Source organism: Larus michahellis, chromosome 7 (assembly GCF_964199755.1).
Source record: "Larus michahellis chromosome 7, bLarMic1.1, whole genome shotgun sequence".
Taxonomy (NCBI): domain Eukaryota; kingdom Metazoa; phylum Chordata; class Aves; order Charadriiformes; family Laridae; genus Larus; species Larus michahellis.
Genome location: NC_133902.1, coordinates 12,745,374 through 12,761,450, shown reverse-complemented (window position 1 = coordinate 12,761,450; position 16,077 = coordinate 12,745,374). Strand labels below are relative to the sequence as shown.

Genomic DNA, 16,077 nt, shown 5'->3' with positions numbered 1-16,077 from the left:
TCCCCACGCGCCGCCTCGCCGCTGCCCCTTTTCCGGGCAGCCCCAGCCCCGCTCCCACGCTCACTTGTCCCACGGCCAACTTTGGGAAGGATATTTCTGGCGTGTTTCTCCTTGACAGCCACTTCCTGCGCATTAATAGCCTTATTGATGCTGACAGTCTGCAAAAGAGAAGCGGTGGAAGGGGGGTGAGATGGGAAGGGTTCGAGCTCCCCCTTTGGTCCCCCCTCACCCGCTGGGACCCCCCGGCTCTGCCGGCACCTGTGGGTGGCTGGGTCCCATCCAGGTCCCTGGCCCCTGCTCGTGCCAGCTGGATGCTGCCCGTTGCCGGATGCCTTTCTGGGATGTGGTTGGCATCCGTCAGGTTCAGCTGCTGCCAGGACTCATTTACTCGGCATAATAACGCTGCAATTAAAGCAGCGACCACAAAGGACCCTCTCCTGCCCTTGGAGCGATGGGATGGGCAGAGGGAAGGCAAATCCCTCTGGATCACGGGGCAGCAGCCGGCGGCTCCTGCTCTGCTTTCAGGGGTAACTGAGTGGAGATGGCATTTCAGGGGGCACGGGGAATTCGGCAGCAGGATGGTGAGACCACCGCGTGCTGCAGAGGACTGCACAGAGGTCTGGCAGGAAAGGACATGGCTCCAGCTGCAGGATCAGAGGAGCAGGAGACGGACACGCTGCCCACGGTGCAGGCAGCTGCCCTGGCTGGTGCCCACTGCCACCCCACCACCAACGGGCACAAAAGCCACGGCACCACTGCTGCCCACCGCCCGCAGCTCTCGCGCAACCCCCTCGAGGGGCCGGTGGCCTCTCCCTGGCACAACCCTGCCCACGAGCCGCCCTTTTGCTCTGGGCCGGGACAGGCAAGACTCGCCATGCAGATATCGAGGACCACGGAAAGCCCACACTGAGGCAGAGCCAGCGCTCCATTCGGCCTCTGGAAGCATTTGCTGGGCAGGCTTTTTAACCCTACGCCATTCCTGCCCCTTGGGGAGCTGTGTCGGCGGTGGGGGGACACCATGGCTGCTCCTATTTGGTCGCGGTTTGGGGGGAGCACGGCGATGCTGGCACAGGGTCGCCCTCTCCCCAAGCTCCTGCATCACTCATGGTGATGCCGAGCGCTTGCCTGGCACCTGCTCTGCGAGGATCCCACTGCCGAGGGAAGAAACTGTGTGGCTCAGCACTGCCAGAAGTAGTTAATTACTGATATAAATCAATTAAAGCAGTGGGATTAATCCCAGTGTCTTCCTCACTGCAATGCTTTTTGCACCCCTGTTTCCTCACCTTCTCCAAGGCCGCCCCGCTGCGGCTTCATCATGGCCTACCCCGATGACTCTGTGCTGAGCGGGGCTGGGGGACCCACGGGCACCAGCCACTGGCACCCCACGCATGGCTGGGCATGGCCCAGAATCCCCAGCGTTGAGCCCAAGCCACCTCCCCAGGACGTCCCTCTGCCACCAAAGCATCCTCCAGCCGGAGCAGGGACAACGTGCTGAAGGGCTGAGATGGCTTCTGATCTCGTCCACTGACTGCTGCCATCTGCACCCCCATCCCAGGGCCGAGCACCCCCTCCGCTGAAACACAGGGGCTGGGTCCTCATGTCCCGCTACGAACCAGTTCTGCTGCGGGGACACGGCCGCGCTGGTCGCTCTCGAGCAGGGCCAGGCCACGCAGCCCCGCGGTGTTTGCAGCCCCGACCCCAGGGCACTGGGTCTGCCGGGGACCACGGCAAGTCTCCAGCCGCTCCCAGCTGCTCACCACACTCACCACCAGGTCCCTTGCGTACTGGTGACCATGGAGGTGACCAGTAAGGACCCCGGAGGTGACCATGGAGGTCATCAGTAAGATGCAGGAGGCTCATTTCGGGGTGGCAAGGGACCCAGATCACCAGCTGCAAGGCACGAGCATCCTGGTCCAGCAGCGGGGAGGACATGGACCAGAACCTGCATCTTAGCTCGGTTTTAAGAAGAGCTGAAAGAAACACTGGCAGTGGAGAAACATGACCCCATCAGACGTCCCTTCCCAAGGGGATGGATGGAGACAAGCAGGTTCCCAACACAGGAGGACCAAGGTGGGAGCCACCTCTGCAGCTCAGCCTGGCCCCACGGCCGCAGCCCCTTGTCATTCATGAAACCATAAAATAAAATTCAGCTCATTTTCCTCTTTAAAAATTCCAACAAAATCCTCAGGAAGGCACCTCTCTGCCAGCAGTGGCAGCCCGGAGGGTGATGCCCACATCCCAGCCAGCCATCAGTGACACACGCCATGGATCTGGCTCCAGGTGCAGCTTGTCCACCTCCAAAATCCCAGTCCACAGCCATGAAGGTGCAGATGGGTAGGATGGTCACAACGAGCCACCCGGCACGGTGAGGAGCGCCTGGATCAGCGTTTAAACACACACCCTGCCTTGAAATGGGAGTCCTGGACCACAAGTAACCAGCCAAGTGCAAAGCTGGAGCTGGCGAGTGGAAGCTCGGAGTCGGAGGTAGGATGAGGCCACCACTGTCCCAAAGCCGGTGGCTTCACCCCGGCACGTGTCTGCTCCTGCCATCCTTGAAAGACCGGACAGGGGTGGTCTCTGGAGGGAAGCAGTGCTGGGGGCTGCTGCATCCCCGGGAAAGCTGGAAACTGAGCTCCCAGTTTAAGTGTTCTTTCCTGCTGGCTTTTCCTGGTAAAGCAAGGACACTTTTTTTCCAAAGGAAGAAGCCCGCAGTGACCCCCCAGCATGGGGAGACACAGTGAGAGGGTGACAGGCGGTGGTGGTCTCCAGGAGCCTCCATCCCCAAGCCCCCCACTCCCTTTGAAGCACGGGTGACGTTTGTGTGGATGGCAGAAAGGTTTTCCGAGGAAAAGACGGATCTCACACTTTGGTCCTGCTGGGTGCCGTGGGCACCTCCCCTCCCCGCTGCATCCCCCGGGAGGGCAGGGTCTCATCCCGGGAGCCGCTCGGGGCAGGCGCTGGGGCTCCGGAGATGCACAAACCGCCGCTCCACCGGCTGCCGGCACCCGCACAAGCAAACTGGAGGAGAGTAGGGCAGCAGTGAGGGACCAAAGCTGTGAGTGTCACCTCCAAGGGACGAGGCGGGTCGGGGAGGGTGACAGCGGCATACGCTCCTGTCCACGAGTTTTGGCTGTGAAACCGGGTCAAGAAGAGGAATTTGGGACTGCCTGGAGAGAAACCTGAAACCTCTTTGCCACTGAGAGGGTCTTCCACCCTGACCCGCAGGAGCTGCTTCCCAACACCGTCCAGCTGATGGGATTTTAATTTTCATTTTATTACGAGCTTGTAAACCTCAAGGGCTGTTTCTAACCTGCCAGCCCACGAGCGCATTCTCGGCAGTGCCACCGGCCCGTCTCCCGTTTCTTGCCCATGGAGGGATGCCGGCCTCCGGTCCCCAAAGGGCTCCTCTCCTGCTGCCCCCCCACCAGCGCTGGGCACGGGACCTCAGTGGGGCAGGGAGCCAGCGTGGGGCAGCCAGGCCCTTCCTCCGGCCCCACAGCCCTGACACCATGCTGGGAAAGGAAACCCCGCGGTTTCCTCTTGTGCAACGACGCCGGCGGCAGGACCAGGTGAGGCCGGGTGGGGGGGCCCCGTTTGCACAAGGGGAGGTGCGAGGGGGTGACACTGCCATGTCGGCCTCCCCCCAGCAGGGCCACGGGGCTGGGGAGAGCTCGGCGGAGCAGCGCCGGGCTGCAGGCGTTCAGCCGAGGCTGGAACGCTGCGAGCATCATTGTTAGCGTTTCATACACCTCGTGAGTCGGGGCGAGGGCACCCCGCTGCCACTAGCTGGGAAAGGCTCAGGCCACCCACAGGAGGAGCAGAGTCAGGTATCGCAGACCAGGGACCATCCAACCTAATACCTCTGCCCCAGAGCAGCGGGACCTGCCCGAGCTGTGGCTGCTTCAGCCATCGCAGCCCCGTGCCGGGGGAATTTAGCGCCGTTCCCACGGGACTCCGGGAGTCCCGCTGGCAAGGAGCAAGCTGGACCACATCCCATGGCATCCCCCCGACTCCCGACTCTCACAGGGAGATGCAACACCAGAGCGGAGCCACCCACAGCTCTGCGCGGGGGTGATCCCCCCACCCCTCCCTGCCCCGACCTGGCTCACGTCAACTAAAACACCTCCTCAGGCGTGCGGAGAGCAGGGTCCGGACAGGGACAGAGGAGCCCAAAACTGCACGGAGGGACGCGGGACAGAGCGACCGAGGCTTCCTGAGCACCCACAAACACTCCTCTCTCGCACAGACACCCCCTCGCCCCCCCGCCACATCTCCCCAAATTACGCTCTCAGGCTCCTCTGAACCGCAAACCTCCCGTCCGGCAGCAGAGAGCCTGGCTCTGCTCAGGAGCTGCACGGCACCTTCCCGCTTATTTCCAAAAGGAAATGAGTGTTGATTAAAGAATCCAGAGCTATTGCAAATTATTTGGAGAAACAGAGTAAGTCGCAGTGCAAATCCTCTTAGTAATGCTCCCTCATTTCTCCTTAATTCCTTTCTATAAATGGAGAGCTGGGACGAACCATACCTCCGGAAAACCGCTCGCAACCCAGCCCTGCGGACACAGGGGCTCCGGGGGAAGTGAGCGAGCAAGGAGACCTGACCGCAACAAGCCTAGAAAAAAATATCCGTGAGCTTAACTAAAACGCAAATCTCAGCATAGCAAGGTGTCGCTCCGGCCCTGGAGGTGTGAAGGACACGGGGGTGCGGGTGAGCTCTTCCGAGGGCACACGTCTCTTTTGGACATCGCTCACCAATGGCAGATAAAAGCAAATCACCGCCTCGCCGGGACTCGGGGAAGGTTTTTCTCCTGCAAAATGCCGAGGCAAGCACCTATTTGGCTGCACCTGCTGTTGGATACGTGAGTTTAGAAAGAAAGCGCTCCTCGCCTGGCCGGCTACACACCGAGATGAAGCACCTGCACCAGGGCTGTGTGAGCACCTGAAGGTGCTGCTGCCCTTCTTGCCTCCTGCTTCCGCCAGATGAGAAATAATTCCCCAAAACCACACAAATCTCAGACTTCCCTTCATCTGGGCGATAAAAACAACCACTTTTCCCTCAAAGCAACGTTGGCCTCCAGCTTTAAAAACCCCGAAACCTCGCCGTGTCCACCAGGGTTTGGTCCCAGTGGCAGTGGCTCGAGGTGTACCTCTCTAGGAGGAGATGCCGACGCCACCAGCTGGGATGCCAGCAGGAGAAGGAGGACCAAGGTGTACCAGAGACAGCCCTGAAAGCCAAGTGACACCAGCATGGGGGTTCTTGGGGGGGGTGTTTGGGGACACCTTGCCCCACATCCTGCCCTGCTCTCTCCCTGCCACCCCGTGGCGCATGGGACGCTCAAAAACGGAGTCACCAGGAAGATGGCCACGGGCTCTGCGAGCCGCATTGGAAGCTGACGGCATTGCCACCAGGCTCTTCTTGGCAGAGACCTGCCCTGGCATCGGTGCCTCCGGTTCTGCTCGCCCGAGGGTGGGAGGATGATGACTTCAGATTGACATCACGCTTGGTCTACCCACTGTCAGCACTCTCCGGCACACGGCAAAGCCCGATGTGAACGTTATGGAGAAGCTCTTCCAGCACACATGGTGCTTCCAGGGGAGAAACCACCTGGGCCAGGCCAGGAAGGGTGATGTGATGTTCAGAGGTTTCCACTCCACAAGGAGACACAAGAGGACGGCAGCTGCTGCCTGAGTCCCACCAAGGCCTTCGCCTTGTGAACTGCAGTACCATTATCATGGTAGAAAAGGTTGAAGGATAGACATTTTGAGTGTATCTGAACAGACCACCCCACCAGCTCCCAGCTCCTCCCGACGGCAGCAGGGTGGCATCAAAGCAGAGGCTGGGATCCACAGGGCGACGCGCCCATGAGCTGCATGTGCAAGGACTTAACCCACTGCTCCTCCTGGCCTTTCCAGAGCCTCCAGCAAAAATCATGAGTTCAACACCATCGTGAGAGCTGGGGCAGGATGAGATGGTGCAATCCCATCACTTCCCCGTCTTCGAGGCAGGCAAAGAATGAAGACAACCAGCCAACAGACTTGTGGTGGGTCCCATGGACTCGAGTGAGACAAGGACTTGGGCTGGTCACCAGCGGTTGGAAGGGTTTGGTTCCATCAAACACCAGAGGCCAGAGCTTGCTACATTGAACACCGCTGCCCACCATCGGGGGACTGGCACCCAAAGTGTTGGGCCACTGGGCTTCTCCAGTGCCATAAACAATTTATGCAGGTTAATTACTTGGACATGTGTTTTTTAAATGCAGTCTAAGGAATATGGACTTCTCCAATACACAGATAAACCTTTGGGGGAAAAAAAAAAAAAAGGACAGAGAGAAAACTGATTTTGGGGGATAACAGCTGGCAAAAAGCGAGGCTACAGAAGAAACCAAACCTCATCAATGACCATTGGGGAAGTCGACGCCATAAAACTCGGATCCCTTCGAAGCCTCCGGCTGAAATAACAGTCAAAAGAGAAGTCATCCAAGGCTGCAGAAGAGCTTGGATAGTGCTTTGGTCTCCTCCGGCACCATGAAGGGCCAGAATGGACCCCAGCTCCCACTGCCAGGCACTTCTGACCTGCCGCAACCGGAGATCCCCCCCAGCACGAGTGGTGGGATCCGAGGAGCAGCAGAAAACCAGGAGGCTCTCCAGGATCCCTGCACCCCTCCGTGCCTGCTCCCCACAAAAAAAAAAAAAAAAACCACTTGTTACTCTTCTCATTTAATTATTGCTATGGGCGCTCCGTCATTCCTGCCCCACGTTGCCCAGCCAGCTGGGCCACGGCCGGAGCCTTTCCCGCGGGCTGCCCCGTTAGCCAGGCTTTTAATTTTAAGTGGGGATTTATGCGAAGATAATCTCTTCCAGCAGCGGTGATTTCTATCTGGGGAGGGAGGATGGCTGTGTTTTCCAGGGTCAGTGGTTCAGGAAGGTCCTCCACCGCCTTCAAATACGCCTGACCACATTCCAAATGGTCCCAACCAGAGTCTTCTGCTTCCCAGCAAACGCAAACATTCAGGCATTTTTCAGAACAAGAGGAAACAGAGGAGTGAGGCTGGAGGATGCGGGGAGCAGACGCCAGGAGTTCATCTCCGGACGCACATTTCCATCAGCTGCCATCCTAGGACCGAAGTGTCACCCCAGCGGGGTATTGCCCCAGTGGGATGCTCCCAAATTCTGCGGAGCCGGGATGCCCTGAGGATGCAGAGGCTGGGGGTGGCCAAGGTAGCTTTGGCGGAAACCTTTCCAAGCAATGCCTCCCACCGCGCGGCAGCTCCCGCCGGCAGGCCTGGGGGGTCCCTTGCCCCTTTTCCCTCCAGGATGCCTGGATCCTGTAAGGGAGCCGAAGACAGCCAGGACCCCACGGGTCCCTCGTTGCACCCCTGCGACCTTCCCCGTCCCAAACCGAACCCGGCTGTGCTGGTGCCCAGGAGAGCAGCGCAAGGGATGAACTACACGAATGGACCCTAAAAACCCCACTTTTCACCCCAAACGTGTTTCCATCCCTAACGGCCGGGTTAGGGGCTGCCCCCAAGTGGTGCCACTGGTGCGTGGGGACACCGGTGCTCGTGGTGCCACCTGAGCCCAGCCGAGTAGAAGACCGGGGAAGAGCAAGTGAAACCGGGTGGGCGGGAGCAAACCCCGACCCCGGCTGCAGCAGCAGCACCGGGGGTGGGGGATCGGCGTTAACCGCGGGGATGAGCCCCCCGGTAACCGAAGGAGGGGGGCTCCCGGCGCCCGCCGCCACGCCAATCGCAGCCCCTGCTCCCCTCGGATTTTACACCCGGAGACTCCGATGGTTCCCAAACTTCCCCGGGGAACGAGTTTCGCTGGATGCAAACCCTTATTCCGGCAACGAACCTGGATGCCGAGGTGCCGGGGCAAGGGGGTGTCCGCGGAGGTGGTGTTGGGGGGGGGCGGTGCGGGGATCCCCGCGGCCGCGCACTTACCACCTTGCCCAGCTCCATGGCGGAGGGCGGCGGCGGGGGCCGGCGGAGGGCTCGGCTCAGCGCGGCGCGGAGGCGCCCATGGCGGCGGCCCCGCGGGGCGGCGGCGCTGGAAGGTTCTGCCGGGCGGCGGTGGCGGAGCGGAGCGGAGCGGAGCGGCGAGGGGGGGCGCGCTCCCGCGGACGGGCGCGCTCCCGCGGGGGGCGGCACAGCCGAGCTGGGGGGCGGAGGGGCGGAGGGGACGGGGGGGCGCGCTCTCCGCCGGAATAACAAAGGAGCCCCGCGGGGGCGCGCGTGGGAGCGGGGGCCGGGGGGGCGAGGCCACCGCCCACACCGAATCGCCCGCCCCCGGGAGCGCCCCCCCCCCCCGCGGGTGGGCTCGGGGCAGCGGCGGTGTGCGGGGTCCGCGCCCCCCCCCGGGCAACCTGTCCCAGCCCCTGCCCCATCTCTGGGTCGGGGGGGGCGGGGTGGGCAGTTGCACCCGGGGGTTGCCGGGGGGGGGGTGGGTGGCGGAGGGTCTGGCCGGTGACCTGCGCGGGGTTTCCCCTCGCCCAGGAACCCGCTCAGCCGTCGCCATCTCGGTTCCAACAACAAAGGCAATTAAACTGGGGGCGGTGGTGGTAAACGAGCCCCCGCGGCCGCAGTCCACCGCCCTCGGGCAGGCTCGGCACGGCCCCACCGGGGGACAGGCAACCACCCAGGCGGGGAGTTTGGTTTTTCCCAGCTCCTACCCGTGCTCAAGAAGCACTTCAGCATCTTCCGAAAAGAAACCCAAACAATTCTATTCTTCTGTGATCCCCCCAAAAGCAGCCCCAAAGCAGGGAGGAGGAAAAGCATCGCAGCCGCCCCTCGGCTGAAGGCGGAGGAAGAAGCTTCACGGCTCTAAGGAAAAAAATGCTCCTGCAGTGCTGGCCCTGGCCGAACACGCTAATCCCCCGGGATTACCATAGTCTAGTCACGGCTCAGCCACTTACTCCCGGACGGTGACTTGGCCACTCTTAATAAGATAATGGGATCCCGCATCCCTGCGGGAGAGCACTGCCACCCCCGCGCCCTGCCAGCACCCAGCTCCGCACCCACCACCGAATCCCAACCCCGGGGTGGGGAGGAGGGGGACAGCTTTTAGGGCCAAGACCCAGGTCGTGTTTTCCTCGGGTGGCTGCGATTCCTGGGACGGACGGACGGACGGAGAGCCACACGGCTCGGCAGTGCTGCAGGTGCACGGCTCGTCGTTTTTTCACTGGACCAAACGTGTTTTGCTGGACCAGATGGTTTTAAACAGCAGCTGAATTTCTCCGGGAGCAGACTCTGCTCCGTGCTCTGAGCCCGGGGGTGGCAGCGCTCTGGGGACAGGCACCTGTCCCGATTGTAGGTATCTGCCCCTATCGTGGCCAGGCACGACGGGGCTCAGCAGCCCCTGTCACGACAGGCGTGACAGCACGTGTGCGTGGCAGGAACAGGAGGCACAGCACCAACCCCGGCACTCGGGGACAGGGCACCCAGACCCTGAAGCAGAGGGGACAAACCCGGTCAATGGAGCACCAGGAAGGGGCAATGGGGTTTGTGCTCTCCCCACACGGCGAGTGATTCCCAGCCGCGCTCCCGGCATCAAAAGTGGGAGCTCGGGTCCTCGCCGCACAGCCCCCAGCCTGGTGTTACCCCCGGCTTAATGGGATCCTGGAATTAATGAATTCACCTTTAGCTGGCTTTAGCATTGCTCTGAACCTGATGCCTTGCTGTCCCAGGATGTCCCGCGGATGCCGTCCATCCATGCTTCCCAGATCACCCTCTCCAGAGGCTGCAATTAGCGCTTGGCGATCAGGTTTTAATGGCTCATTTGCATGAAGAGACCTGAAGGCAGGTATTGCAAAGAGCATGGGCATAGCTGAAAACAAAGAGCATCCTCTGTAGCAAAACCCAAATCCCTCCCCGACAGGAGGGATGTGACTTTTCCTACAATGCCACCTGCGTGGGAAATAGAGAGCTTGGGAAATAATACACAGGGTCCATCCTGTGGCCGTATTTACTGGCAACACCCTGTACTACCATCAAAACCTGTGTGCAGCCAGGCCGAGCTCCCCACCGCCCGCGTACAGGCTTTGTGCTCCCAACATCCCTCCGTTAATCCCACAAATTAAGTCAGCTCATCGTCATTAACCTTATTTTTCCAAAAATCGAGCTTTCAGGCAAGCTCAGCCCTGAACCAAACACCTCAGCTGGTGCTGAAGCCAGGTGAGAGAGTAGATGGTTGTTGCCGTTATTGCTGGTCTCCTACGGAATGCTGCAGAGCCGGGACACGCCAGTGTCCGCCTGGTGCGGCACGGCCACGGCTGCTGCCCGGCTCCTCGTGGCCGAGCCGCTCTGGGCTCGCAAAGCCCGGATTTTGTGGGCCAGCGGGAAGCCGTCGAGGAAGGGCAGAGAGCTCCAGGTGCACCCGGCCTCACAGCAAGGGGGGGATCAGCGAGAGGGCAAAAACAGGACCCAAAGGCGGCTTTAGAAGAAAACCTGAAAATTAATTGAAAGGCAATTTGGAGAGGGTTCCTGGGGCAAAGGGAAACCCAAATTCCCCAGGGGCAAGCAAAGCTGCGCTCCCCAGGCTGAAAGCACCGAGCGGGGATGGCTTGGGAGGGACCAGTGTGACGTGTGGGGACAAATCCCACCACTTCGGGGGTGCATCGGGTTGAAAGGAATTTCCTTCTCTCTTTAGCGAGCCCAGGGGAGTTCCCTGCTGTGGTTCACCGCGTCGCCGTGGAGAAATGCTGGTGCCGGCACAGGAGAGAGAGCCGCTCCTGCGCCGTGCGGTGCTCTGGGGTTATTCCCAGGGGCTCCCGTAAAGGCACCAACCCGCTGCTCTTGGCATCAGCTCAGCTCTGCTTTCACACTCGTTTCCTTCAACTGCTACAGATACACACACACACACACACACATATATATATATATATAAAAAATATTTAACTTGCTCACACAAATCCACCGAAGGCTGTGCAGTCAGACAACTTACTCTAAAGCTCCGTGCCGCTGTGGCAGGAGCAGGGCGGGATATATAGAGCATCCCAGCGGGGTGTGCAACCCCACATGCTTCATCCCAGGGTCCTGCATCCCTTCCCAACGATTCGGGATGAGCTTGCGGAGGACCGGCCTCTCCGGGCGGAGATGCTGGATGCACTCCGGTAGGGATGGAGGGAGTGAGGGGAGGTGGGATGCTGCTGGGTCTGCTGCAAAACCCCAGGGCATCAAAGGCGCTGCCTCTGCCAGTCCCTCCGGCTCGGGGGGGGGGTAGGAAGGGGTCTTTCCCAGCAGGGAATGGGGAAGGCAATGCAAGGGCTGCTTCCCTGGAGAACCAGGGGAGAGGCAGCCCCTTGCTTCAACTCATCCCCCAAGTACCTTCATCATCCTCCCGGCTGATCCGGAGAGGTGGAGAGCCCCCTCCTCTCCCCCGGCAGTATTTAACCTCCTCTGGTGCTGTGCTCTGGGACCCTGTACGCCACCCTGGAAACACCCTCCGTCCTCCCGCAGCTCCATTATTCTCCTGCGAGCTGCCGGGACGGTACATGTGGTCCAGACTGTGATGGATGAAGAAGGAAGAGACGTTCAGCATCTTCCCTGAGCCCGCCAGAGGCTCTGCAAGCAGCTTTTAAACTCTATTTCAGCAGCTGACTCCCGCTAAAATGAAGGGAATCAGGGCTAAAACATCTCAGCAAACGTGGCCTTTTGTCATTACAGCCAGCTTGACGAGGTTCGTCGGGTAATGATCTTGAAGGCATTTTCCTTTATTGGTTTTACATCCCCTACTTTGAGCAAATCTGCGCTGGAGCTGGTGCTCGGGGCAGGATGGAGCAGAAAGCCCGGGCCACTCTGCTCCGTGAAGCATTTACATCTCTCTCAAAGGTCTCCTTGCCTCTTTTTTTCCCCCCTACTGTTCATTTTACCACGTCTAAAAATACTCCGAAGCCTTTTAAACCCTCTTCCCCTGCAGCCGCCTCCCGCCTGGATGACTAATAATATCTGTTGCTCCCTCTTGATCTCTCTCCATTTCTCAAGTCTTCCCCGAGGGAAGGAACCAAACAGGAGCCGCGCTCTCAAACCACCCCTCGGATTCACAGTCTCTTAAATTCATTTTCCTCTGGGAACGGCATTTTTTTCCAGGTGCTCCAGTGCAGGAGCAGTTTAAACCCACCTCCCCGAGCGGCTTTCTTAGCTCGCAATAAACCAGTCCTGTCCCATGGCTTAACCATGCAAAATGCTGCTGGAGCATCTTTCTGATATGGGATCTCCAGGATCCTGGGGTTTTCAGAGCTCTAGGTATAAAGCAGAATAGCAGGCTCATTCGGAAAACCACCGAGCGCTTAGAAATCTATTTCTTTTCTATTTTGTGGGTTTCGGCTCTTTTCAGCATCTCTCCAGATCTGGGGCACTCGTTCGGGGGACGCGCTTTCGAGGACTCCTTAGGCTGGATTTCATTTCTGGCCCATGGAGGTGGGTGAGCATCACTGGCTGTGTGAGGAGTTTTGGTTTTTAGGAGAAGGGAGCGAATTCCGGGCACCAGGTGTATTTGCAATAGCGTGATTTAGAGGAAAAACCCACCTCGCCATCGCCGGTTGTGACAATGGCTTTCTTTTCCCCATGGAGCTGGGAGGTCAGAGGACCATAACCCTGACCAGCTTTCCTGACCGACCCGCTGCGCTGCTCCACGTCCTGCTGAAACAGAGCGGAGACCTGCCCCGGGCACCCTCCCCACGGCCGGCATCGCACCACAGGTTAGCTGGGAGGCAGGGATGGAGGAGCCGCATCGGCAGAAGCTGAAGGCGTGATGAGTTTCTCTGGACTCAGACACTGCAATACGGCCAAACCCCTCCGGGCTGATCCCACACCACTGTGATTTTCAGAAAGGATCCACCAACCTTCAGAAAACACTAACACTTGTGATGTAAAAAAAATATCCCCAAAATCATCACAGTCTTGGTGAACCAGCTGCTTTTTCAGTACCGAATCTGCACTGGCATGGGAGGCAGATTTAAAGGGTGTTTGGGGGCCCCGATACTTCTGGAAATCCCCCTGGCTGACTAATGCCCAAATGCCTTTGCAAATCTTGGTTTAGGCAAAATATCCGCTCCAGAGCGGTGCTTAAAAAGCTCAAGGCCATTTTCAAATCCTTGTAATGCGGCAGTTTCCTGGGCATGTGAAAGCGAGAGGAAAAAGCAGATCAGTCTGAAGCGGGCACAGGTCCAGGGCTGGCGGCTGCACTGAGGGCTTGTGCTGGCCGGGAGCAGGCAGGGCAGGCAGGAGCTTGGAGCAGGCAGGAGCAGGGAGCAGGCAGGAGCAGGGTGCAGGCAGGGTGGGCAGGAGCAGGGAGCAGGCAGGGCGGGCAGGAGCTTGGAGCAGGCAGGGTGGGCAGGAGCAGGGAGCAGGCAGGAGCAGGGTGCAGGCAGGATGGGCAGGAGCTCAGAGCAGGCAGGAGCAGGGAGCAGGCAGGAGCTCGGAGCAGGCAGGGGCAGGCAGGAGCAGGGAGCAGGCAGGGCAGGCAGGAGCAGGCAGCCCCGGTCTCCCGGCGAGGGGGTTCTTTCAGTGGGTGCAGCGGCTGGGCCAGCACGGGGGGGTCGGGGAGCAGCGCTGCCCTTCCACATGCCCCCAGCAGAAGGTAAATGCAGGGCTACCGGGGTGCAGAACCCCAGGGCGCAGGGAGCCCAGCTCCATTATCCCTCCTGCCTTCACAGGAAGCCGCTTTGTTGTGTTGTCAATATACAGATTTTCTTTAAAAAAAAAAAAAAAAAAGCCGGGCTCATGCTGCCATTATCGATCGCGTGTTATTTTTAGCTCCTTGTTCAATCCATACCCGTCGGTGTTACAGCAACTGCACGAGCCTCGTGTAGCATCGCTCAGACAATGCCGGCGGCTGGGGCTGGTCCAAGGTTAGCAGGAGCTCAGCGAGCAGCTCTGCAAAGCCAACGGGATTAAAAATGCAAGAGGGAAAGAGAGACACCAGCTAAGCAGCATCCTCCCCACTCGCTGCTTCATCCTCCTGCCGGTGTTGCAAGGAGCCAGGCAGATCCTCCCGTCCAAACCTGGAGCAGAAGAAACTCCCGTTCCCCACTTGGTGTGGAGGGCTAGGAAACCGCAGAAAGGATGACACCGAGCTGAGCGGGGCAGTTGTGTCAACTGGAGGGAAGGGGTGGCATCCAGAGGGACCTGGACAGGCTGGAGGAGTGGGTCCGTGTGAACCTCATGAAGTTCAACCAGGACAAGTGCAAGGTCCTGCACCTGGATCAGGGCAATCCCCAGTACCAGCACAGACTGGGGGATGGATGGATGGATGGATGGATGGATGGATGGATGGATGGATGGATGAAGAGTACCCTGCAGAGAAGGACTAGGAGATACTGGCAGGTGACAAATGGGACGCAAGCCAGCAACATGAGCTTGCAGCCCAGAAAGCCAAGCGTCTCCTGGGCTGCATCCCCAGCAGCGTGGCCAGCAGGGACAGGGAGGGGATGCTCCCCCTCTGCTCCGCTCTCCTCACACTCCCCGCAAGCCTCCAGCTCTGGGCTCCCCAGCACAAGGCAGACATGGACCTGGCAGAGACGCTCCACAGGAGGCCACCAACATGCTCCCAGGGCTGGAACACCTCTACTCTGGAGAAAGCCTGAGAGAGTTGGGCTTCTGCAACCTGGAGAAGACACGGCTCCAGGGAGACCTTCCTGCGGCCGCCCAGGACTTAAAGGGGCTTCTAGGAAAGAGGGAGAGAGACTTTTGACCAGGGCCTGCAGTGACAGGACAAGGGGCAGCGGTTTTGAACTGAACGGGGCTGGGGTTAGGTCGGACATAAGGAGGAAACGTTGTACCAGGAGGGTGGTGGGACCCTGGCCCAGGTTGCCCAGAGAAGCTGTGGCTGCCCCATCCCTGGAGGGGTTCAAGGCCAGGCTGGATGGGGCTTGCAGCAAACTGGGCTGGTGGAAGCTGTCCCTGCCCAGGGCAGGAGGGTTGGACTGGATGGTCTTTGAAGGTCCCTTCCAACCCAAACCATGATCCTGATGGATGGGGAAGGCACCACCTGAAGCCCTTGATTAAAAAGGACAGCCTTCAGCAGCCATAGTAACAACTGTGTGTGAGCGAGTGTGTAAACCTGCATGTTTAACCTCAGCTAATATGTACGTGACCACTCGTTCATCACTCGCAGATCTCTTCTGTGCCCCTGCAGCCCCATCCGTATGTGCAGATTATCTGGAATCCCTTCTCGACTGCAGCTGAGGCTCAGTTTTCCTTTACACATGCACAATGCACCACTGTAGTTCGCCGCTTCCTTCTTGTAAGCCTAACGCTGACACCATTGAGATAAGCAAAACGCCCAGAAGAAGGAAACAGGGTTAGCGAAGGTCACCACCGCGCTACCGGACCGTCAGCACTGCATTTGTTTGCCACCTCGCTGCTCCCTGGGCTGCCAGCGCCCAGAGCTCCTCTGTCACCCACCCCCCTGCAAGCCCCAGAGGTCTGTGGGGATAAATGCCCCCAGCATCAATCCCTGTCGATGGGACCATTTACCCCAATCAATGGCCCCTGATTTTGCCTGCGTTCCTCCACTTTGCAGCCCCTCTGTATCTGGATCAGTGCCGGCAATGATTCAGGAGATGGTCGATAAAACACGGCTCCCCACCAATTTCCTAAGTCCTGCCCTGGTGGCTTCATGTTTGGGGAGCTGGAGGCTTCACCTGGAGCACGGCCGGTGCCCATGGGGCCGGAGACAAAGCCATGCCAAAATACCTTCAGCATCCGTCCCCGTGTGACTTCCTCCCTCTCCCCAAAGCACACGGAGTCCCCTCCCTCGGGTAGTCTCCAAACGTCTGCCTTTGGTGGCCTTTGAATTGCCCCATCAGATCAATCATTTTAATTATCTGCTTTCATTTGTCCCTTGAATCGAGACTTGCAGAGCCAGTAGAAATGCCACGTGCGTGATGCTTCAGCTGAATCCCCAGCCGGGACTTGCACACCCACCGCCGGGGACCTTCTCACGCCTCACAGCCTCAGACCCAGAGTAAAGGGGGAGCAGGGGGCTGAGGGGACGCTCCCAGCAGGCTTGCGACGCGTCCACACACCTCAGCACCTCCAACGAGCCCTAAATTGTTAACAGCTTCAGCACGACCGCA

General features: G+C 59.4%; 1 protein-coding gene across 3 annotated transcripts in view; it reads right to left on the bottom strand.

The window, feature by feature from the left end:
* The window catches only part of HIP1 (huntingtin interacting protein 1), a 50,602-nt gene that overhangs the window by 18,825 nt on the left and 15,700 nt on the right, over window positions 1-16,077 (bottom strand). For 2 of the 3 annotated variants that reach the window (XM_074595872.1, XM_074595871.1), the window contains exon 2: window positions 95-158. In XM_074595872.1, the coding sequence (XP_074451973.1) occupies window positions 95-158 (64 nt within the window). Of the gene's footprint in view, window positions 1-94; window positions 159-7,942; window positions 8,120-16,077 lie in introns of those variants that run through there. The other variant, XM_074595873.1, reaches the window with a different exon arrangement.